General features: G+C 43.2%; 1 protein-coding gene across 1 annotated transcript in view; it reads right to left on the reverse strand.

Annotated features, from left to right (window-relative positions):
* LOC115123186 (insulin receptor-like) overlaps positions 1-24,099 on the reverse strand; it is a 183,405-nt gene that overhangs the window by 123,303 nt on the left and 36,003 nt on the right. Inside the window, exon 2 of the mRNA XM_065009309.1 lies at positions 20,414-20,956. Within this exon, the coding sequence (XP_064865381.1) occupies positions 20,414-20,956 (543 nt within the window). The remainder of the gene's footprint in view (positions 1-20,413; positions 20,957-24,099) is intronic.

The following is a 24,099-nucleotide window of genomic DNA, read 5'->3' on the forward strand; positions in this document are numbered from 1 at the left end:
CATCCTGTAAATAAACACATTAATCTATAGCAGAGTAAATACACAATCTTACACCACCTAGACTACATGCACTGCACACACACATAAAGCACCCACCAAACAAACATTATAAAGACCATTTATTTAGTCACAGCACCAGTTATGTCAGGCATGGGGTCATTTCAAACCCCCAAAAGAGGAAAACAATCTGGGTCAAAGTTCAAGTATGAGAGAAACCAAACCCCTGCTCCTCTGCACAGAGCACAATGCAAATCAGATTGTTGGCCTGATTCCAATTTATCTGTACAATTTCTGCGCTATCAAAAACATTTTTAAAATTAAATCACACTTTTCTTATCTAAAAATACATTGGATGTTCTAAATCCACAACAACCTAAAAACACAGACCTCAAAAGTGAAGAAATTTACATTTTTTTGGGGTTACCCTTTAAATATAGCAAGTCCAGCACCAGCATGAAGAGCCCGTGTTCGATTAGCTGGGATTCTGTTGCGCTCATGTGATTGCAGAGTTCGCAAAACAAAAATGGCCACTGGATTGATGCAAATAATATCGATGTCATTCTGCCAGGTAGATATAGTCTACTTTGTAGTTAACATATAATTGTGAAAGCCTTTCTTCTGGTAGAGACGGAAAGGTTATCTTTAGCATCTAACGGCTGAACAAAGTGTAGACACAAAACACACACGCATTCCTGCACCGTTTCAGAAAAATACAAAATCACAGATGCATGTTGTTAATGTCATTTACCTTGGCAAATTAATGCATTTTCTAATAAGTTCAATGCATTCAGTTGTTTTCCTATTAAAGTTCAATACATTGTTGAATTCCATTGTAATGTCTGCGCACCGCACCGGTCTGTATCAAGAACAGCAACGTTGCTGGGTTTTACCCGCTCAACAGTTTCCCGAATTGAGGCCGTTCTGAGGACAAGGGGGTGCAAGTTGAAGGAATGTGGTCTTTATAGTTTTCAGCACACTGTACGGTGCCTTCAGAAAGTATTCATACCCCTCGACTTACTACTCCACATTTTGTGACAAAACGGATTACATTATTATATGTTTATATATTTTTTTATCTCAGCCATCTACACATAATACCCCATAGTGACAAGATGTTTGTAAAAAAAATATATATATATATATATATAATAATAATAATAATAATAATAATTGTGAATGTGAGGTTGGGCGATTAGGCCTGGCTCGCAGTCTGCATTCCAATTCATCCTGAAGGTGTTCGATGGGGTTAAGGTCAGGGCTCTGTGCAGGCCAGTCAAGTTCTTCCACACCAATCTCGACAAACCATTTCTTTATGGACCTCGCTTTGTGCATGGGAGCATTGTCATGCTGAAACAGGAAATGGCCTTCCCCAAACTGTTGCCACAAAGTTGGAAGCACAGAATCTTCTAGAACGTCGTTGTATGCTGTAGCGTTAAGATTTCCCTTCACTGGAACTAAGGGGCCTAGGCCGAACCATGAAAAACAGCCCCAGACCATTATTCCCCCTCCACCAAACATTACAGTTAGCAATATGCATTGGGGCAGGTAGCATTGTCCTGGCATCCGCCAAACCCAGAGTCATCCGTTGGACTGCCAGACGTTGAAAGAAAACGCATTTCCACTGCTCTAGAGTCCTATGGTGGCGAGCTTACTTGTGTCAAATCGGCAGTTGGCAACCCATCCCTTATGGGAGTCATTGACAAACATCGGGATAATTCAGTGATAATTCTTCTTCCTGGCTAAAACAATATCTTGCCCGCTCCATATGAAGTTGGCTCTTTTACAAATGGGGGTCAATGTAAAATACAGCTTGTGGGCGTGGTTGACTGAGTATCTGACGTGAAACCGTGGGCTAAACCACCTATAACAAGCATACCACTGGTGGGCAGTGACCCCAGACTACATGTGCCTGCAAGTTCCATCTCAGAGGAGTTCTAGAATGTTTTGTCCTGAGGAGGGAAAAATACAAAATGGCCACCGACTACCATCGTCTACTGGTTGGGCCATGTAGCCTTTTCCTTCCCTTCGGTCCTGTGATGAATGTGCAGGAGCAGGAATGCTGTGTGTACCTGGGAGCAACATTTGAAAAGCATAGCCATGTTTGTTCTCTTCTCTGGACTCAAACTTCTCCTTTTCTCACGGTCTACCCGTTTGAAAGCAGCACTCGTCTCGGCCGTGTCCACCTTCCTTCCCTCCCTCCCTCCCTCCCTCCCTTCCCTTTTTTTCCACCCTCGTATGAAAATAAAGTTAAAAAAAAGAAAACCACACTGGGCCACAATGTCAGCGGATGAGATAGCGAGAGAGAAACGGAGCGCGCTCAATGTCAGCGGATGAGAGCGAGAGACGGAGCCCGCTCAATGTCAGCGGATGAGAGCGAGAGACGGAGCCCGCTCAATGTCAGCGGATGAGAGCGAGAGACGGAGCCCGCTCAATGTCAGCGGATGAGAGAGAGGGAGAGAGAGATGACCCGTAATGAGTTTGCAGCCCTGAAGGAGAGATAAAGAGCAGGGCACTGAGATCTGAAGAGAAGCAAGGTGTGTGTGTGTGTGTGTGTTAGGAGAGAAACTTCTTAGCAGGACAGAGGGGAGTGAGGAGGGGAGAATCTAAAACAGTTTCTCATCACTAGACTACAGTACATCTGCATCCAGGAGCTCTAAGGCCTGTTGGTAGCCAATAGCAACAGTAGGGTTTTTTTCCCCAACCGATGGTCACATGTTCAGGAAAAACTCACAAAAGCAAAGAACGATGCAACACAAGCCTTCGGGTAAAATAAAATCACGGCTTTCATGCTAAAGCTTCTCTTACTGAGGTTTCAGAAGCAGTGCAGCCCCTGGCTAGTTACTAGCCTAGCGCTTTCATATGGTTTGGCACGCTTCCCTCTTTCTAATGAAGCCAAGAAGGATGGTCAAAAATGTGCAAAATGCACAAACATCATTCTTGCCCAAAAATGCTAACCACCCCTGTTATTGTAATGGTGAGAGGTTAGCATGTCTTGGGGGTATGATATAAAATGCTAACCACCCCTGTTATTGTAATGGTGAGAGGTTAGCATGTCTTGGGGGTATGATATAAAATGCTAACCTCCCCTGTTATTGTAATGGTGAGAGGTTAGCATGTCTAGGGGTATGGTGGGGTATGATATAAAATGCTAACCTCCCCTGTTATTGTAATGGTGAGAGGTTAGCATGTCTTAGGGTATGATATAAAATGCTAACCTCCCTGTTATTGTAATGGTGAGAGGTTAGCATGTCTTGGGGGTATGATATAAAATGCTAACCTCCCCTGTTATTGTAATGGTGAGAGGTTAGCATGTCTTGGGGGTATGATATAAAATGCTAACCTCCCCTGTTATTGTAATGGTGAGAGGTTAGCATGTCTTAGGGGTATGATATAAAATGCTAACCTCCCCTGTTATTGTAATGGTGAGAGGTTAGCATGTCTTAGGGGTATGATATAAAATGCTAACCTCCCCTGTTATTGTAATGGTGAGAGGTTAGCATGTCTTGGGGGTATGATATAAAATGCTAACCTCCCCTGTTATTGTAATGGTGAGAGGTTAGCATGAGAGGTTAAAATGCTAACCTCCCCTGTTATGTCTTGAGAGGGGGTATGATATAAAATGCTAACCTCCCTGTTATTGTAATGGTGAGAGGTTAGCATGTCTTGGGGTATGATATAAAATGCTAACCTCCCCTGTTATTGTAATGGTGAGAGGTTAGCATGTCTTGGGGGTATGATATAAAATGCTAACCTCCCCTGTTATTGTAATGGTGAGAGGTTAGCATGTCTTGGGGTATGATATAAAATGCTAACCTCCCCTGTTATTGTAATGGTGAGAGGTTAGCATGTCTTGGGGTATGATATAAAATGCTAACCTCCCCTGTTATTGTAATGGTGAGAGGTTAGCATGTCTTGGGGGTATGATATAAAATGCTAACCTCCCTGTTATTGTAATGGTGAGAGGTTAGCATGTCTTGGGGTATGATATAAAATGCTAACCTCCCTGTTATTGTAATGGTGAGAGGTTAGCATGTCTTGGGGGTATGATATAAAATGCTAACCTCCCCTGTTATTGTAATGGTGAGAGGTTAGCATGTCTTGGGGGTATGATATAAAATGCTAACCTCCCTGTTATTGTAATGGTGAGAGGTTAGCATGTCTTAGGGGTATGATATAAAATGCTAACCTCCCTGTTATTGTAATGGTGAGAGGTTAGCATGTCTTGGGGGTATGATATAAAATGCTAACCTCCCCTGTTATTGTAATGGTGAGAGGTTAGCATGTAATGATATAAAATGCTAACCTCCCCTGTTAGTAATGGTGAGAGGTTAGCATGTCTTAGGGGTATGATATAAAATGCTAACCTCCCCTGTTATTGTAATGGTGAGAGGTTAGCATGTCTTAGGGGTATGATATAAAATGCTAACCTCCCCTGTTATTGTAATGGTGAGAGGTTAGCATGTCTTGGGGGTATGATATAAAATGCTAACCTCCCCTGTTATTGTAATGGTGAGAGGTTAGCATGTCTTAGGGGTATGATATAAAATGCTAACCTCCCCTGTTATTGTAATGGTGAGAGGTTAGCATGTCTTAGGGGTATGATATAAAATGCTAACCTCCCCTGTTATTGTAATGGTGAGAGGTTAGCATGTCTTAGGGGTATGATGTTATTGTAAAAATGTCTTAGGGGTATGATATAACCTAACCCTGTTATTGTAATGGTGAGAGGTTAGCATGTCTTAGGGGTATGATATAAAATGCTAACCTCCCCTGTTATTGTAATGGTGAGAGGTTAGCATGTCTTAGGGGTATGATATAAAATGCTAACCTCCCCTGTTATTGTAATGGTGAGAGGTTAGCATGTCTTAGGGGTATGATATGTGCGTATTATTCAGGATTAATTCAGTATTATGTGTAATCATGGTAGCAGCCACATGAATGTAGAAGTGTTTAGAAACATATCCTATTATCTCTTATTTCTCAATAAAAGTGACTCCAAAACAACACATTATTTACCATTCATTTCTATTGGGCACAAAATGATCTGAAACACAACCAAAACAAACAGCAAATGTATCCAACAAGTTAGTAGAGTCACTAGCTTGACGTAATCATTGCGTGCTATGGAATTTGGGACCAAATATTAGACGTTGACTACTTTAATACACATAAGAGAAATTTGTCCCAATACTTTTGGTCTCCTAAAAAAAAAAAAGTGTGTGTGTGGGGGGGGCTATGTACAAATAATAATTTTGGAGCTCACTGCACATGTAACAGATCACTCCCTATTTCTGGCCGCAGACAATGACAGGACTGGTTTTAAAAAAACATTTTTTGGAATGAATAGTAAGTTTATATATATATATATTTTTTTTAAATAGGAAATCAGGTGATAAAATGAGCTGAAAAGACAAGTTCCACTTTAAATAAAATGTATACTTTTCAGTTTTTTGAGATGCCACTTTTTCCAGTTATGAAATTGGAATTTTTCATTTTACTTCCGGATTTGACTGCATTCAATTCGAATTCATCCCAAACCTGCTCGGTGATGGGAGGGGTGACAATGGTGGCCTGTGTGGTTGGGTGAGGTGACTGAAAAACAGCAAAAACAACAAAAGAGCACAGCCCTCCACAGCCATACGAACTTCGACCTGGAAAGCGCCCTCTGTTGCGCAAGAGACTGTCTATGGGGCCAAACAACATTCACAATAACAGAACACCGTGTGGCATCAGATCTCTCCCTCTCTCCCTCCCTCCCTCTCCCCCTCCCCCTCCCCCTCCCTCCCCCTCACTCTCTCCCTCTCTCGAGAGCATGGCTCTTTTTAATCAGCGGACTTTCCTCCATCTCCCTATCAGGACACCTCAGGTGACAGAAACCTTGTTAAAGGCAGTTACCAAGGCTTCTAAAACAACGTCAAACACTGGCCCACATGTTACTATTTATGAACCCCCCCCCCCCTTCTGGTCTGGAACCAATCTAAAGCTATTCACAAAGACCAGAGGACGTTACTGGAACAAACCTAAAGCTATTCACAAAGACCAGAGGACATTACTGGAACAAACCTAAAGCTATTCACAAAGACCAGAGGACGTTACTGGAACCAATCTAAAGCTATTCACAAAGACCAGAGGACGTTACTGGAACAAACCTAAAGCTATTCACAAAGACCAGAGGACATTACTGGAACAAACCTAAAGCTATTCACAAAGACCAGAGGACGTTACTGGAACAAACCTAAAGCTATTCACAAAGACCAGAGGATCGTTACTGGAACAAACCTAAAGCTATTCACAAAGACCAGAGGACGTTACTGGAACAAACCTAAAGCTATTCACAAAGACCAGAGGACGTTACTGGAACAAACCTAAAGCTATTCACAAAGACCAGAGGACGTTACTGGAACAAACCTAAAGCTATTCACAAAGACCAGAGGACGTTACTGGAACAAACCTAAAGCTATTCACAAAGACCAGAGGACGTTACTGGAACAAACCTAAAGCTATTCACAAAGACCAGAGGGCGTTACTGGAACAAACCTAAAGCTATTCACAAAGACCTACGTTACTGGAACAAACCTAAAGCTATTCACAAAGACCAGAGGACGTTACTGGAACAAACCTAAAGCTATTCACAAAGACCAGAGGACATTACTGGAACAAACCTAAAGCTATTCACAAAGACCAGAGGACGTTACTGGAACAAACCTAAAGCTATTCACAAAGACCAGAGGACATTATTGGAACAAACCTAAAGCTATTCACAAAGACCAGAGGACGTTACTGGAACAAACCTAAAGCTATTCACAAAGACCAGAGGACGTTACTGGAACAAACCTAAAGCTATTCACAAAGACCAGAGGACATTATTGGAACAAACCTAAAGCTATTCACAAAGACCAGAGGACATTACTGGAACAAACCTAAAGCTATTCACAAAGACCAGAGGACGTTACTGGAACAAACCTAAAGCTATTCACAAAGACCAGAGGACGTTACTGGAACAAACCTAAAGCTATTCACAAAGACCAGAGGACATTACTGGAACAAACCTAAAGCTATTCACAAAGACCAGAGGACGTTACTGGAACAAACCTAAAGCTATTCACAAAGACCAGAGGACATTATTGGAACAAACCTAAAGCTATTCACAAAGACCAGAGGACGTTACTGGAACAAACCTAAAGCTATTCACAAAGACCAGAGGACGTTACTGGAACAAACCTAAAGCTATTCACAAAGACCAGAGGACGTTATTGGAACAAACCTAAAGCTATTCACAAAGACCAGAGGACGTTACTGGAACAAACCTAAAGCTATTCACAAAGACCAGAGGGCGTTACTGGAACAAACCTAAAGCTATTCACAAAGACCAGAGGGCGTTACTGGAACAAACCTAAAGCTATTCACAAAGACCAGAGGACGTTACTGGAACAAACCTAAAGCTATTCACAAAGACCAGAGGACGTTACTGGAACAAACCTAAAGCTATTCACAAAGACCAGAGGACATTATTGGAACAAACCTAAAGCTATTCACAAAGACCAGAGGACGTTACTGGAACAAACCTAAAGCTATTCACAAAGACCAGAGGACGTTACTGGAACAAACCTAAAGCTATTCACAAAGACCAGAGGACGTTACTGGAACAAACCTAAAGCTATTCACAAAGACCAGAGGACGTTACTGGAACAAACCTAAAGCTATTCACAAAGACCAGAGGACGTTACTGGAACAAACCTAAAGCTATTCACAAAGACCAGAGGACGTTACTGGAACAAACCTAAAGCTATTCACAAAGACCAGAGGACATTATTGGAACAAACCTAAAGCTATTCACAAAGACCAGAGGACGTTACTGGAACAAACCTAAAGCTATTCACAAAGACCAGAGGACGTTACTGGAACAAACCTAAAGCTATTCACAAAGACCAGAGGACGTTACTGGAACAAAATAATAGAAAATTCCATCGCTAATTTACTAAAAAAAATAAAAATGTGTATTTAACTAGGCAAGTCAGTTAAGAACAAATTGTTATTTACAGTGACAGCCTTTACAACGTGCAATAAGATTTTACTGAGTTACAGTTCATATAAGGAAATCAGTCAATAGAAATCAATTAATTAGACCCTAATCTAAGGTTTCACATGACTGGGAATACAGATATGCATCTGTTGATCACAGATACCTTAAAAAAGGCAGGGGCTTGGATCAGAAAACCAGTCAGTAGCCTCATGCAAAGCCACACATATCCTACACACAGACTTGATCAAGGCTATTGATTGTGGCCTGTGGATGTTGTCCCTCTCATCTTTAATGGCTGTGAGACATAGCTGGATATTGGTGGCAACTGAAACACACGGTTGATCCAGAGCATCCCAAACATGCTCAATGGGTCTGGTGAGTACGCAGGTCATGGAAGAACTGGGACATTTTCAGCTTCCAGGAATTGTGTACAGATCCTCGTGACATGGGGCCGTGCTTTATCATGCTGAAACATGAGGTGATGGCAGCAGATGAATGGCACGAAAATCGGGCCTCAGGATCTCGTCACTGCATCTCTGTGCACTCAAATTGCCATCGATTCATCCGTGAAGAACACACTTCTCCAATGTGCCAGTGGCCATCAAAAGTGAGCACCTGCCCACTGAAGTCAGTTACGACGCCAAACAGCAGTCAGGTCAAATCAAATCAAATTTTATTTGTCACATACACATGGTTAGCAGATGTTAATGCGAGTGTAGCGAAATGCTTGTGCTTCTAGTTCCGACAATGCAGTAATAACCAACAAGTAATCTAACTAACAATTCCAAAACTACTGTCTTATACACAGTGTAAGGGGATAAAGAATATGTACATAAGGATATATGAATGAGTGATGGTACAGGGCAGCATACAGTAGATGGTATCGAGTACAGTATATACATATGGGATGAGTATGTAAACAAAGTAGACAAAGTGGCATAGTTAAAGTGGCTAGTGATACATGTATTACATAAGGATGCAGTCGATGATATGTGAAGACGACGGGCACGCAGATGAGCTTCCCGAAGTCAGCTTCTGACAGTTGGTGCAGAAATTCTCATCAGCTGTCCAGGTGACTGGTCTCAGACGATGCCGCAGGTGAAGAATCCCGTTAACGGGATTGATTTGACAACACACAGTGAAATAGCAGCGCGCCAAATTCAAAAATACTAATAATAATAATAATAATTCATAAATCATACAAGTGTTATACCTCAGTTTATATTTGAACTTCTTGTTAATCTTGTTAATCCAGCCACAGTGTCAAGATTTCAAAAAGGCTTTAAGGTGAAGGCAAACCATGCTATTATCCGAGGACAGCACACCAAACAAACACATTAAAATCATATTTCAACCCGCCAGGCACTACATAAGTCAGAAATAACGATATAATTCATGCCTTACCTTTAAAGAGCTTCTTCTGTTGCACTCCAATATGTCCATTAAACATCACAAATGGTCCATTTGTTCGATAAATTCTGTCGTTATATCCCCAAAATGTCCATTTTTTGGAGCGTTTGATTCAGAAAAACACTGGTTGCATGACTACAAAGTATCTAATAATTTACCTGTAAACTTGATCCAAACATTTCAAACAACTTTCCTAATCCAACTTTAAGCATTTTTAAACGTAAATAATTCCGTCAAATTTAAGACGGAATAAACTGTGTTCAATACCGGATGAAAAAAAAGTGGAGCGAGCTTTCAGGTCATGCGCCCCAACCACAACAGTACACTTGGCTATCCACCCAGATAGAGAAATGAAGAAGTAGCCATTTCCTAAGAAAAAACATCAACCAATTTCTAAAGACTGTTGACATCTAGTGGAAGCAATAGGAACTGCAAGCAAGTGCCTTAGAACTCTAGATCCACATAGAAAAGAGAGTGAGCTCAAAACAAAAAAAAGAATCCTGGATGGTTTGTCCTCTGGGCTTCGCATGCCAAATAAGTTCTGTTATACTCAGACATAATTTTAACAGTTTTAGAAACTTTAGAGTGTTTTCTATCCAAATCTACAAATTATATGCATATCCTAGCTTCTGGGCCTGAGTAGCAGGTAGTTTACTTTGGGCACGCTTTTCATCCGGACGTGAAAATAGTGCCACCTAGCCTTGAGAAGTTTTAATCAGCTTCTTGATATGCCACACCTGTCAAGTAGATGGATTATCTTGGTAAAAGGAGAAATGCTCACTAACATGGAGGTAAACAAATGTGTGCACAAAATACAAAAAAATGCTGGTATCTTTTTTTCAGCTCATTTATATTTTAGTTTGTGTATTTATACAATTCTATAAACTAAATGTATTTATTGTTTTGGCTCTGATGCTACCATGGTTATGGATAATCCTGAATGAATTGTGAATAATGAGTGAGAAAGTTAGACCACACAAATATCACCCCCCCCCCAATTTTTGATCTCCCCTGTTAGTGTAATGGTGAGAGGTTAGCATGTCTTGGGGGTATGATATAAAATGCTAACCTCGCCTGTTATTGTAATGGTGAGAGTTTAGCATGTCTTGGGGGTATGATATAAAATGCTAACCTCCCCTGTTAGTGTAATGGTGAGAGGTTAGCATGTCTTGGGGGTATGATATAAAATGCTAACCTCCCCTGTTAGTGTAATGGTGAGAGGTTAGCATGTCTTGGGGGTATGATATAAATTGCTAACCACCCCTGTTAGTGTAATGGTGAGAGGTTAGCATGTCTTAGGGGTATGATATAAAATGCTAACCTCCCCTGTTATGGTAATGGTGAGAGGTTAGCATGTCTTAGGGGTATGATATAAAATGGTAACCTCCCCTGTTATGGTAATGGTGAGAGGTTAGCATGTCTTAGGGGTATGATATTTGCGAGTCTGTAGCTTTCATTATTCAGGATTCATTCAGGACTATCTGTAATCATGGTAGCATCCACATTAATGTAGACATTTTAAACATATTCTATTCTTATTTACAATAAAAGTGACTCCAAAATGACAACACATTATTTACCATTAATTTCTATTGGGCACAAAATAACCGGAAACAAACCAACACATTTCTAGAATCACAAGCTTGATGTCGTCATTGTATGCTATGAATTTGGGACCAAATCCTACAATTTTGACTACTTTAGTACACATTAAAGCCAATTTGTCCCAATACCTTTGGGGGGGGGACTATGTACAGAAATTGAGAAATTGCTGTAATTTCTAAACGGTTCCCCCGATATGGATGAAAATACCCTCAAATTAAAGCTGACGGTTTGCACGTTATCCTCGTAGTGTTTGTTTGATTTCAAAATCGAAAGTGCTGGAGTGTAGAGCAAAAAAATACAAAATACAAAAAAAAAGTCACTGTCCCAATATGTGGAGCTCACTTGAACACATGGAGAAACACCACGCCAGCTCCATTCAATCGACCAGAAGACCCACAACGACTAGCGACAGCTTGTAAAACCAGAGGAAATTGCACCCTGAGCAAAACCTACTAGAAGAATGACCTCCTCCACTCCTCTATGCTAGCTAGGCTACCTGCCCGTTATCGTACAGAAACAGACGGCGCTGCCTGGCCAATGAATGTCACTTCTCATCAGTCTACTGATGACCAAGGACTATTTTAAAATTACATTTGTTCCTTTAGCATCTTCTTCCAACTGCCACACACTCAAAACACTTTGTCTACATCCCAAATTGAACCATATTCCCTATTTAGTGCACTACTTTTGACCAGGGCCCATAGGGCAGTGCACTATATAGAGTATAGGGTGCCATTTGGGATTAAGAGGATAGTTTCCATCTCCTGTGGATATTAAGTGGTCTCTGATTTGAGGGGGAAACATGGTTGAGCCATAGCAGCACTTAGTTACTACTCTAGTCCAGGCACTGAACTGACTGAAAACAGTGAAAAACACTACAATTACTACAGAGTTTAGTTAGCCACTACAGGAGGTTAGTTAGCCACTACAGGAGTAGAGTTAGCCACTACAGGAGTAGAGTTAGCCACTACAGGAGTAGAGTTAGCCACTACAGGAGTAGAGTTAGCCACTACAGGAGTAGAGTTAGCCACTACAGGAGTAGAGTTAGCCACTACAGGAGTTTAGTTAGCCACTACAGTTTAGTTAGCCACTACAGTTTAGTTAGCCACTACAGTTTAGTTAGCCACTACAGTTTAGTTAGCCACTACAGTTTAGTTAGCCACTACAGAGTTTCCAATCAGCCATTAAGTTTAAAGCTCCATCTAATGTACTGTACCTCCACGTGTGGAAGTCTTCATTCACTCTAATTAAAGATAGTACGAGAGAGCGAGAGAGAGACCGCAAGAGAGACAGCGAGAGAGAGAGACAGCGAGAGAGAGAGACAGCGAGAGAGAGAGACAGCGAGAGAGAGACAGCGACAGACAGAGAGAGACAGAGAGACGAGCCGTATGTGTGCATAACTGTTGGTACATTGCGCAACCACGCAAGTAAATAACACCCCGTCCTCCATTAGTTACATGAGGTGCCTTTCAGGAGTCAAAGACAAACTCGTCTAGTACTGCTCCAGAGCGGTAGAGGACATAATGCAGGAAATGTGGAGGGGGCTTGGGCAATGGTGGAGGGGTAGATATAACACGTGTCAGATGAAAGGAGGGAACAGGAGCTCTCTCCTTGGCTGAGGAGACACACTGTCACACACACACCTCGCTGTACATGCGAGAGGCATTGCATAATGTTTTAGAAATGGCTCCAGCGTTACCGTACACCGCTTGACTAAACTAGTGCCCATCACATGATGGGGAGTAGACTGCTGCTGCCCTTTCCCTAGCCAGGGACACCACTCTCTACTAGTGACGCTGCCCTTTCCCTAGCCAGGGACACCACTCTCTACTAGTGACGCTGCCCTCTCCCTAGCCAGGGACACCACTCTCTACTAGTGACGCTGCCCTCTCCCTAGCCAGGGACACCACTCTCTACTAGTGACGCTGCCCTTTCCCTAGCCAGGGACACCACTCTCTACTAGGGACGCTGCCCTTTCCCTAGCCAGGGACACCACTCTCTACTAGTGACGCTGCCCTCTCCCTAGCCAGGGACACCACTCTCTCATAGTGACGCTGCCCTTTCCCTAGCCAGGGACACCACTCTCTACTAGTGACGCTGCCCTTTCCCTAGCCAGGGACGCCACTCTCTCATAGTGACGCTGCCCTTTCCCTAGCCAGGGACGCCACTCTCTCATAGTGACGCTGCCCTTTCCCTAGCCAGGGACGCCACTCTCTCATAGTGACGCTGCCCTCTCCCTAGCCAGGGACACCACTCTCTACTAGTGACGCTGCCCTCTCCCTAGCCAAGGACACCACTCTCTACTAGTGACACTGCCCTCTCCCTAGCCAGGGACACCACTCTCTCATAGTGACGCTGCACTCTCCCTAGCCAGGGACACCACTCTCTCATAGTGACGCTGCCCTCTCCCTAGCCAGGGACACCACTCTCTCATAGTGACGCTGCCCTCTCCCTAGCCAGGGACGCCACTCTCTACTAGTGACGCTGCCCTTTCCCTAGCCAGGGACACCACTCTCTACTAGTGACGCTGCCCTTTCCCTAGCCAGGGACACCACTCTCTCATAGGGACGCTGCACTCTCCCTAGCCAGGGACACCACTCTCTCATAGTGACGCTGCCCTCTCCCTAGCCAGGGACGCCACTCTCTACTAGTGACGCTGCCCTTTCCCTAGCCAGGGACACCACTCTCTACTAGTGACGCTGCCCTTTCCCTAGCCAGGGACACCACTCTCTACTAGTGACGCTGCCCTTTCCCTAGCCAGGGACACCACTCTCTACTAGTGACGCTGCACTCTCCCTAGCCAGGGACACCACTCTCTACTAGTGACGCTGCCCTTTCCCTAGCCAGGGACACCACTCTCTACTAGTGACGCTGCCCTTTCCCTAGCCAGGGACGCCACTCTCTCATAGTGACGCTGCCCTCTCCCTAGCCAGGGACACCACTCTCTACTAGTGACACTGCCCTCTCCCTAGCCAGGGACACCACTCTCTCATAGTGACGCTGCACTCTCCCTAGCCAGGGACACCACTCTCTCATAGTGACGCTGCCCTCTCCCTAGCCAGGGACGCCACTCTCTACTAGTGACGCTGCCCTTTCCCTAGCCAGGGACACCACTCTCTACTAGTGACGCTGCCCTTTCCCTAGCCAGGGACGCCACTCTCTCATAGTGACGCTGCCCTCTCCCTAGCCAGGGACACCACTCTCTACTAGTGGCACTGCCCTCTCCCTAGCCAGGGACACCACTCTCTCATAGTGACGCTGCACTCTCCCTAGCCAGGGACACCACTCTCTCATAGTGACGCTGCCCTCTCCCTAGCCAGGGACGCCACTCTCTACTAGTGACGCTGCCCTTTCCCTAGCCAGGGACACCACTCTCTACTAGTGACGCTGCCCTTTCCCTAGCCAGGGACGCCACTCTCTCATAGTGACGCTGCCCTCTCCCTAGCCAGGGACACCACTCTCTACTAGTGACACTGCCCTCTCCCTAGCCAGGGACACCACTCTCTCATAGTGACGCTGCACTCTCCCTAGCCAGGGACACCACTCTCTCATAGTGACGCTGCCCTCTCCCTAGCCAGGGACACCACTCTCTCATAGTGACGCTGCCCTCTCCCTAGCCAGGGACGCCACTCTCTACTAGTGACGCTGCCCTTTCCCTAGCCAGGGGCACCACTCTCTACTAGTGACGCTGCCCTTTCCCTAGCCAGAAACACCCCTCTACTAGTGATGGGGGGCAAAAATTGATAGTTACACATCACAATATATTTTTGGGGATGATATTATTTCGACATTTGACTCAAAGTATCTATTTTTTTCATCGTTTTTTTTGCTACTGTAGGTAATATATTCATAGCTTGTTTTCTAATAGCTTGTTTTCTAATAGCTTGTTTTCCCCATCTTTTAAAATAGAGAAACTGTTTCCAGAACATTGATTTCCCTGAATGATCAAAACTCATGTTCTCATGGTTCTCTCACCTCTTTGCAACAGACATATAGTGACCAATATGTTTGCATCATCAAATCGCAATACATATGCAGTAGATTTGTGAGAGTCACAATACATACCAATACCTCAGTATGGTGATAATATCAGTATGGTGATAATATGGTACGGTCACAATACATACCAATACCTCAGTATGGTGATAATATGGTACGGTCACAATACATACCAATACCTCAGTATGGTGATAATATGGTACGGTCACAATACATACCAATACCTCAGTATGGTGATAATATGGTACGGTCACAATACATACCAATACCTCAGTATGGTGATAATATGGTACGGTCACAATACATACCAATACCTCAGTATGGTGATAATATGGTACGGTCACAATACATACCAATACCTCAGTATGGTGATAATATGGTACGGTCACAATACATACCAATACCTCAGTATGGTGATAATATGGTACGGTCACAATACATACCAATACCTCAGTATTGTGATAATATGGTACGGTCACAATACATACCAATACCTCAGTATGGTGATAATATGGTACGGTCACAATACATACCAATACCTCAGTATGGTGATAATATGGTACGGTGATAATATGGTATGGTCTCTCAGTATGGTGATAATATGGTATGGTGATAATATGGTATGGTGATAATATGGTATGGTCCCTCAGTATGGTGATAATATGGTATGGTCCCTCAGTATGGTGATAATATGGTATGGTCTCTCAGCATGGTGATAATATGTACCATATTATCACCATACTGAGAGACCATACCATATTATCACCATACCATATTATCACCATACTGAGATACCATACCATATTATCACCATACTGAGGGACCATACCATATTATCACCATACTGAGGGACCATACCATATTATCACCACCCTCAATATGTACCATATTATCACCATACTGAGAGACCATACCATATTATCACCATACCATATTATCACCATACTGAGAGACCATACCATATTATCACCATACTGAGGGACCATACCATATTATCACCATACTGAGGGACCATACCATATTATCACCATACCATATTATCACCATACTGAGAGACCATACCATATTATCACCATACCATATTATCACCATGGTAATATGGTATGGCGAGGTCCCTCAGTATGGTGATAATATGGCATGGTGGTAATATGGTATGGTCTCTCAGTATGGTGGTAATATGGTATGGTGAGGTCCCTCAGTATGGTGATAATATGGTACGGTGATAATAAGGTATGGTGAGGTCCCTCAGTATGGTGAAAATATGGCATGGTGGTAATATGGTATGGTGAGGTCCCTCAGTATGGTGGTAATATGGTATGGTGGTAATATGGTATGGTGAGGTCCCTCAGTATGGTGGTAATATGGTATGGTGATAATATGGTATGGTCCCTCAGTATGGTGAAAATATGGTATGGTGGTAATATGGTATGGTGAGGTCCCTCAGTATGGTGAAAATATGGCATGGTGGTAATATGGTATGGTGAGGTCCCTCAGTATGGTGGTAATATGGTATGGTGGTAATATGGTATGGTGAGGTCCCTCAGTATGGTGGTAATATGGTATGGTGATAATATGGTATGGTCCCTCAGTATGGTGAAAATATGGTATGGTGGTAATATGGTATGGTCTCTCAGTATGGTGGTAATATGGTATGGTGAGGTCCCTCAGTATGGTGATAATATGGTATGGTGGTAATATGGTATGGTCTCTCAGTATGGTGATAATATGGTATGGTGGTAATATGGTATGGTCTCTCAGTATGGTGATAATATGGTATGGTGATAATATGGTATGGTCCCTCAGTATGGTGAAAATATGGTATGGTGAGGTCTCTCAGTATGGTGGTAATATGGTATGGTGGTAATATGGTATGGTCTCTCAGTATGGTGATAATATGGTATGGTGATAATATGGTATGGTGAGGTCTCTCAGTATGGTGATAATATGGTATGGTGATAATATGGTATGGTCTCTCAGTATGGTGATAATATGGTATGTTGGTAATATGGTATGGTCCCTCAGTATGGTGATAATATGGTATGGTATGGTCCCTCAGTATGGTGATAATATGGTATGGTGGTAATATGGTATGGTCCCTCAGTATGGTGATAATATGGTACGGTCCCTCAGTATGGTGATAATATGGTATGGTCCCTCAGTATGGTGATAATATGGTATGGTCCCTCAGTATGGTGATAATATGGTATGGTCCCTCAGTATGGTGATAATATGGTACGGTGGTAATATGGTATGGTGAGGTCCCTCAGTATGGTGATAATATGGTATGGTGATAATATGGTATGGTGGTAATATGGTATGGTGATAATATGGTATGGTGAGGTCCCTCAGTATGGTGATAATATGGTATGGTGATAATATGGTATGGTCCCTCAGTATGGTGATAATATGGTATGGTGGTAATATGGTATGGTGGTAATATGGTATGGTGATAATATGGTATGGTGGTAATATGTTATGGTGGTAATATGTTATGGTGGTAATATGGTACGGTGATAATATGGTACGGTGGTAATATGTTATGGTGGTAATATGGTATGGTCCCTCAGTATGGTGATAATATGGTATGGTGATAATATGGTATGGTGGTAATATGGTATGGGTAATATGGTATGGTGGTAATATGGTATGGTGGTAATATGGTATGGTGAGGTCCCTCAGTATGGTGATAATATGGTATGGTGGTAATATGGTATGGTGAGGTCCCTCAGTATGGTGATAATATGGTATGGTGGTAATATGGTATGGTGATAATATGGTATGATGATAATATGGTATGGTGGTAATATGTTATGGTGGTAATATGGTATGGTGGTAATATGGTATGGTGAGGTCCCTCAGTATGGTGATAATATGGTATGGTGGTAATATGGTATGGTGATAATATGGTATGGTGATAATATGGTATGATGATAATATGGTATGGTGAGGTCCCTCAGTATGGTGATAATATGGTATGATGATAATATGGTATGGTGATAATATGGTATGTTGATAATATGGTATGGTGATAATATGGTATGATGATAATATGGTATGATGATAATATGGTATGGTGAGGTCCCTCAGTATGGTGATAATATGGTATGGTGATAATATGGTATGGTGATAATATGGTATGATGATAATATGGTATGGTTATAATATGGTATGGTTATAATATGGTATGGTGATAATATGGTATGGTGATAATATGGTATGATGATAATATGGTATGGTGAGGTCCCTGGCATTTCCCAGCCCTACTCTCTCCCTGCCTACATCTCTCCCTGTCATTTGTTCACTCATTAGCCACTACGCTAGCTAGAATCCCTCTATAGCAGCTTCCCTCTGGAGAGTAAAGGTCTCTTTTTAAGACCCTGTGTCATACTTTACATGTTGTGATATTTTTTTAACAGCATATTTCAAAAATAAAGTATGAGCTATCATTAATAGCAGATACTAGTTGAGTGAACTAGCCTGTGTTCCAACAGACAGATACTAGTTGAGTGAACTAGCTTGTGTTCCAACAGACAGATACTAGTTGAGTGAACTAGCCTGTGTTCCAACAGACAGATAGTAGTTGAGTGAACTAGCCTGTGTTCCAACAGACAGATACTAGTTGAGTGAACTAGCTTGTGTTCCAACAGACAGATACTAGTTGAGTGAACTAGCCTGTGTTCCAACAGACAGATACTAGTTGAGTGAACTAGCCTGTGTTCCAACAGACAGATACTAGTTGAGTGAACTAGCCTGTGTTCCAACAGACAGATACTAGTTGAGTGAACTAGCCTGTGTTCCAACAGACAGATACTAGTTGAGTGAACTAGCCTGTGTTCCAACAGACAGATACTAGTTGAGTGAACTCAAATCTACCCTATTTGTCACATGCACTGAATACAACAGGTGTACCAAGCACACCTTACCGTGAAATGCTTACTTACAAGCCCTTAACCAACAATAACGTTTAAAAACAAAACAACAAAAAACATTTACTGAAGTATAAGTAACACAATAAAATAACAATAACGAGGATATATACAAGGGGTACCCGGTACCGAGTCAATGTGCGGGTGTACAGGTTAGTCTTTTTGTGCATGTAGGTAGGGGTAAAGTGACTACGCATAGACAAACAGCGAGTAGCAGCAGTGTAAAAATAAAACTGATTCTTACAGACACACGAACAAACTGACACACACACACACACACACACCGATCCGTCATATAAACTGACTCATACACACACACACCGATCCGTCATATAAACTGACTCATACACACACACACACACCAATCCGTCATATAAACTGACTCACACACACACACACACCGATCCGTCATATAAACTGACTCACACACACACACACACACACCGATCCGTCATATAAACTGACTCACACACACACACCGATCCGTCATATAAACTGACTCACACACACACACACAGATCCGTCATATAAACTGACACACACACTGATCCATCATATAAACTGACACACACACTGATCCATCATATAAACTGACACACACACACACACACTGATCCATCATATAAACTGACACACACACACTGATCCATCATATAAACTGACTCATACACACACACACACACACTGATCCATCATATAAACTGACTCATACACACACACACTGATCCATCATATAAACTGACTCACACACACTGATCCGTCATATAAACTGACTCGCGCACACACACACACACACACTGATCCGTCACACTGAGAAGAGAGGGGATGACAGCAGAGGAGCGCCCAGGCTGCACCTTTCCACATCAAATGCATTTTCACCATCCAATGATAGTCTGCCTGATAACTTTAAATTGCAAACTAGGTATCCCCCTCCCCTCCTCTCATCTCAGATGGGGAGTCGGCATAACCCGTGGCGTACTATAGAAAGAACAACGTTCCCTCGCTGTTATGAACATGATTCATCCGAATGAAATCTCTCGTCCATAGTCGACTGTCTGCCGCTCTCTCATCCACCCTGAAACCTAAACAGACAGACAGCTCCAGAGACGACTTCCTGCTTTACACGAGGTGAAATGACATCAGAGGAGAAGTCAAGACATCCAGAGGCAGAGTCCAAGTTCTCCTATAGGTAACAATATATAACCTGATATCAATCTACAAGTCGACAAGGATAACACGGATTCAATTGGATGAAAATGCCAAGCACACCGGCATGCACCTTCACAGATTCACATTATGCCAACTGAACATATGGTATCAGGAATGGAACCGAAAGAAGAACAGAGTGGGGCTACTAAATGTTTGAGATATCAACATATCTATTCAGTACTCTGTATTGTGTGTTCTTTACCAGACGGAGAAACTAAAAAATGTTTAAAAAAAGACTTACTTCTCTGGCAGTGGTTCTGAGTCCAGCAGCGCTCTCCAAATTGCCCGTTGATGGTGGTCTGTGAGCAGGTGGTCTTCCCCTGGGCCGTGCCAGGACACACGTCCCCACACTCCTGGTTGTTCTTATTGGACACGATGTAGTTGTCCTCCACCGTGTCCAGAATCTTGGACCAGTCCAGGGTAGAGAGGTAGCAGAGGTCCGGGTTCTTCTCCAACCTCACGGCACCTCTAGTGATGTTCATGAGGCTGTGGAGCCCCAACTCCTTCAGGTGCACCATCTCAAACAGAACCAGGGCGTAGTTGAAGAACAGGTTGTTGCCTCGGATCACCGTCAGGTTGGGGAACAGGTCGCTGAGGGATTCCAGACCGTAGACCCTGAACAGGAGGAGGAAGTCGGTGACCACAGTCAGCTTAGGGTAGCGGATTCCCCTAAAGTCCTCAGTCTTGAACATGAGGAGGATCTTCAAGTGGCCCTCGATCACCGTGCAGTTCTCTAACAGCTGCAGGTTGGTCACGTTGTTACGGATGTCTTTACTCTGACAGACTGGAGAAAGGGAGAAGAGGAGACATGTCAGTAACCATCTTGATAAGCACTTGGTTCATTGACTGACAGAAATGTAACTGATTCAAGACAAGAACATGAAAATAAGTTGCAGTAACGTCGGTTAGTGTTGGTTTTAAGAGACACGGATGAGTGTAAAATTAAAAATAAAGAACACAAGCGGGAGATGGCGTCATTGCCTTCTCTCTTCCAGCTACAACCATGATACACTAATATTTTACACACAAGAGAATCAAGCCATTCATCGGGCCGCTGCATCCTCTTAGATAGCTACTGTACAGCACCACTTGGTTTGGACTGGATTTCCCCTCAGTAATGTCACAGACTCATACCTGAAATGTGTGTTATTTCATAGTTTTGACGTCTTCACTATTATTCTACAATATATATATATATATATATATAAATAGCAGAAATGTATGTATGCATGTATACATAAACATCTTCCTTACCCTACCACCCCTCTTCCTTGCCCTACCACCCCTCTTCCTTGCCCTACCACCCCTCTTCCTTACCCTACCACCCCTCTTCCTTACCCTACCACCCCTCTTCCTTACCCTACCACCCCTCCCTTAATTGGAGTAAACTAGTGAGAATGGTAATGCTAGGAATAAAAAGCCTGGAAGGTAACTTTTCATAATCTATACTGAAAAAAATTTGAACGCCACATTTCTCTCAAATTCTGTGCACAAATATGTTTACATCCCAGTTAGTGAGCATTTCTCCTTTGCCAAGATAATTCATCCACCTGACAGGTGTGGCATATCAAGAAGCTGATTAAACAGCATGATCATTACACAGGTGCACATTGTGCTGCGGACGAAAAAAGGCCACCCTAAAATGTGAAGTTGTGTCACATTACGTTGACAACACAATGCCACAGATGCCTCAAGTTGAGTGTGCAATTGGCATGCTGACTGCAGGAATGTCCACTAGAGCTATTGCCAGATAATTAGATATTCATTTCTCTACTATAAGCCGCTTCTCCTACGGCATTTTAGAGAATGTGGCAGTACGTCCAACCAGCCTCACAACTGCAGACCATGTGTAACCACGCCAACCCAGTACCTACACATCTGGCTGCTTCACCTGCTGGATTCGTCTGAGACCAGACACCTGAACAGCTGATGACAACGTGGGTTTGCACAACCGAAGAATTTCTGCACAAACTGTCAGAAACCGTCTCAGGGAAGCTCATCTGGGTGCTCCTCGTCCTCACCAGTGTCTTGACCTGACTGCAGTTCAGCATCGTAACCGACTTCAATGGGCAAATGTTAACCTTGAATGGCAACTGGTACACTGGAGAAGTGTCCTCTTCATGGATGATTCCTGTTTTCAACTGTACCGGGCAGATGGCAGACAGCGTGTATGGCGTCAAGTGGGCGAGCGGTTTGCTGATGTCAACGTTGTGACCAGAGTGCCCCATGGTGGGGTTATGGTATGGGCAGGCATAAGCTATGGACAATGAACACTATTTCATTTTATCAATGGCAATTTGAATGCAGAGAGATACAGTGACGAGATCCTGAGGCCCATTGTTGTGCCATTCATCTGCTGCAATCACCTCATGTTTCAGCATGATAATGCACGACCCCATGTCACAAGGATCTGTACACAATTCCTGGAAGCTGAAAATGTCCCAGTTCTTCCATGGCCTGCATACTCACCAGACATGTCACCCGTTGAGCATGTTTGGGATGCTCTGGAGCGACGTATACAACAGCGTGTTCTAGTTCCTGCCAATATCCAGCAACTTCTCAAAGCCATTGAAGAGGAGTGGGACAACATTCCACAGGCCACAATCAACAGCCTGATCAACTCTATGGGAAGGAGATGTGTAGTGCTGCATGAGGCAAATGATGGTCACACTAGATCCTGACTGTTTTATGGTGTTCTGTGGGCGAGCGGTTTGCGGATGTCAACGTAGTGACCAGAGTGCCCTATGGTGGGGTTATGGTATGGGCAGGCATAAGCAACGGACAACGAACACAATTGTATTTTATGGAAGGCCATTTGAATGCACAGTGATACCGTGAGGAGATCCTCAAGCCGTTTAACCTGCCGCCATCACCTCACGTTTCAGCATGATAAATGAACGATCCTTTGTCGCATCTGTACACAAATCCTGGAAGCTGAAAATAAACCCACTTCTTCCATGGCCTGCACACTCACCAGACCTGTCAACCACTGAGCATGTTCGGGATGCTCTGGATCGACGTGTTTTCGACAGCGTGTTCCAGTTGCCACCAATATCCAGCTACGTCTCACAGCCGTTGAAGAGGAAGTGGGGCAACATTCCACAGGCCACAATCAACAGCCTGATCAACTCTATGCGAAGGAGATGTGTCACGCTGCATGAGGACAATGATGGTCACACCAGATACTGTCTGGTTTTCTGATCCAAACCCCTACCTTTTAAAAAAAAAAAAAGGTTTCTGTGACCAACAGATGCATATCTGTATTCCCAGTCATGTGAAATCCATAGATTAGGGCCTAATGCATTGATTTCAATTGACTGATTTCCTTTATATGAACTGTAACTCAGTAAATTGTTCAATGTTACGTTGATTTTTTTGTTCAGTGGGGTTGAGCTGAGCTGGGCACACTGTTGTGTTGATGGGGATGGAAGGAATGGAGAATTCATTATCGCAGAAAGATTATCTTCAATGTATTGCACATTCGTGATATAACAATTGCCCACTAAGATGAAGACACTGATTCAAGGTGGTACACTATACACACACACACACACACACACCAGTACACCCACCCCCCAGTACACCCACACCACCCCCTCCGTACACAAGTACACACCAGTAAGCAGACCCCAGTACACACACACACACCCAACCCCAGTACACACATTCCCTCCAGTACACAAATCAAAATCAAATGTATTTATAAAGCCCTTCTTACATCAGCTGATATCTCAAAGTGCTGTACAGAAACCCAGTCTAAAACCCAAACAGCAAGCAATGCAGGTGTAGAAGCACAGTGGCAAGGAAAAACTCCATAGAAAAGGCCAGAACCTAGGAAGAAACCTAGAGAGGAACCAGGCTATGTGGGGTGGACAGTCCTCTTCTGGCTGTGCCGGGTGGAGATTATAACAGAACATGGCCAAGATG

This window comes from Oncorhynchus nerka, linkage group LG24 (assembly GCF_034236695.1).
Source record: "Oncorhynchus nerka isolate Pitt River linkage group LG24, Oner_Uvic_2.0, whole genome shotgun sequence".
Taxonomy (NCBI): domain Eukaryota; kingdom Metazoa; phylum Chordata; class Actinopteri; order Salmoniformes; family Salmonidae; genus Oncorhynchus; species Oncorhynchus nerka.